The 1321-nt window shown below is 44.3% G+C and overlaps 1 protein-coding gene across 1 annotated transcript in view; it reads right to left on the reverse strand.

Moving 5' to 3' along the window:
• Positions 1 to 391: 391 nt before the first annotated feature.
• LOC110498161 (transcription cofactor vestigial-like protein 2) overlaps positions 392 to 1321 on the reverse strand; it is a 13202-nt gene continuing 12272 nt past the window's right edge. Inside the window, exon 4 of the mRNA XM_036955128.2 lies at positions 392 to 1321. This exon is cut by the window's right edge and continues 2 nt beyond it. Coding sequence (XP_036811023.1) covers positions 1280 to 1321 — 42 coding nt within the window. The 3' untranslated portion in view covers positions 392 to 1279.

Consider the following 1321-nt stretch of genomic DNA (forward strand, 5'->3'; position numbering starts at 1 on the left):
AACCAGACGTCCTGATGATATCATTACTACCAGACGTCCTGATGATATCATTACAACCAGACGTCCTGATGATATCATTACAACCAGACGTCCTGATGATATCATTGCTACCAGACGTCCTGATGATATCATTACAACCAGACGTCCTGATGATATCATTACTACCAGACGTCCTGATGATATCATTACAACCAGACGTCCTGATGATATCATTACAACCAGACGTCCTGATGATATCATTACAACCAGTTTTGCCTCTGGGTTCATACTTTTTCCTTTATGCTGACTGGTCCATATAATAATGAAATAATTGGTCCATTTAATGATTAATAATAAATAAGTGTTATAATCACTCAAAGAAATCCAGACAGATAGTGAAAGAAAGTCTGAATTTACCATAAAAATATTTATTGATAATTATATTATTTCTTGACAAAAGCAAGAGAAAGGACACACTAAGATCCGACTTTTAAAACGACAAAAAATGTCATGTATAAACAAACGACAGTAACATCAATGGAACACGTTACAATGATGGAATACTTGATCAGCAGTTTGATCAGCTGGGCTGATTGATGTTGTTGACTTACCGAAGTGTTAAAACAAAAACAAAAACTAACAGCATTATGATTACAGTCACAATCCAAATCCATACACAGCCAGACCGATGGTCGCATGTCCATTTGTTCACATGCAGATAATTGCCCAGATAATATGGATGAGGATGAATACAGTGTCGACACAGAGATAATATGCAGTAAGGGGATGTAGTGTAACAGTGGGCTACCAGATATCATTCATCTTTATTTCTTCTTCCCCAGTGTCCAAAAGAAGTCTCTCCCCCTCTGCCTTTCTGTCAAAACCAGGTCACTGTTGCCAGCACCATGCTAGTGGCCTCCAACGGTCTCTATGCTGCCGCAGCCACACAGCTGAGCCCCGAGCAGCGATAGGAGAGGAGAGGCCAGACGCCACAGAACACAGAGCAGTGGTCACTAAAGCTGTACCCCTTTTCTCTCTGTCCCTCTCTTTCTCTGCTCTGCTCTCCACGAGTCCAGCCTATGAGTCCTTATCTCCACGGTGCAAACACACTGACCTGGAGCCTCTCAGCTGGCACTGTCGGCCTGGGGGGAGGCGAGTGGAGACGAGGAGGTAGTGGGTGAGGGATAAAGAGGGACGACGGGACGGGGAGGAGGGGGAGGAAGGGGCGCTTCAATGGTAGAGTTCCAGAGGTCCAAATTGGATCTGGTAATGGCTGGTCGATGGCGACAGAGGAGGGTCGTTAAAACCAGTACAGCTCCTTCCCTTTCTTGTGATGCTGGAG

Source organism: Oncorhynchus mykiss, chromosome 19 (genome assembly GCF_057628025.1).
Source record: "Oncorhynchus mykiss isolate SJ-2025 chromosome 19, ASM5762802v1, whole genome shotgun sequence".
NCBI classification, from domain to species: Eukaryota; Metazoa; Chordata; class Actinopteri; order Salmoniformes; family Salmonidae; genus Oncorhynchus; species Oncorhynchus mykiss.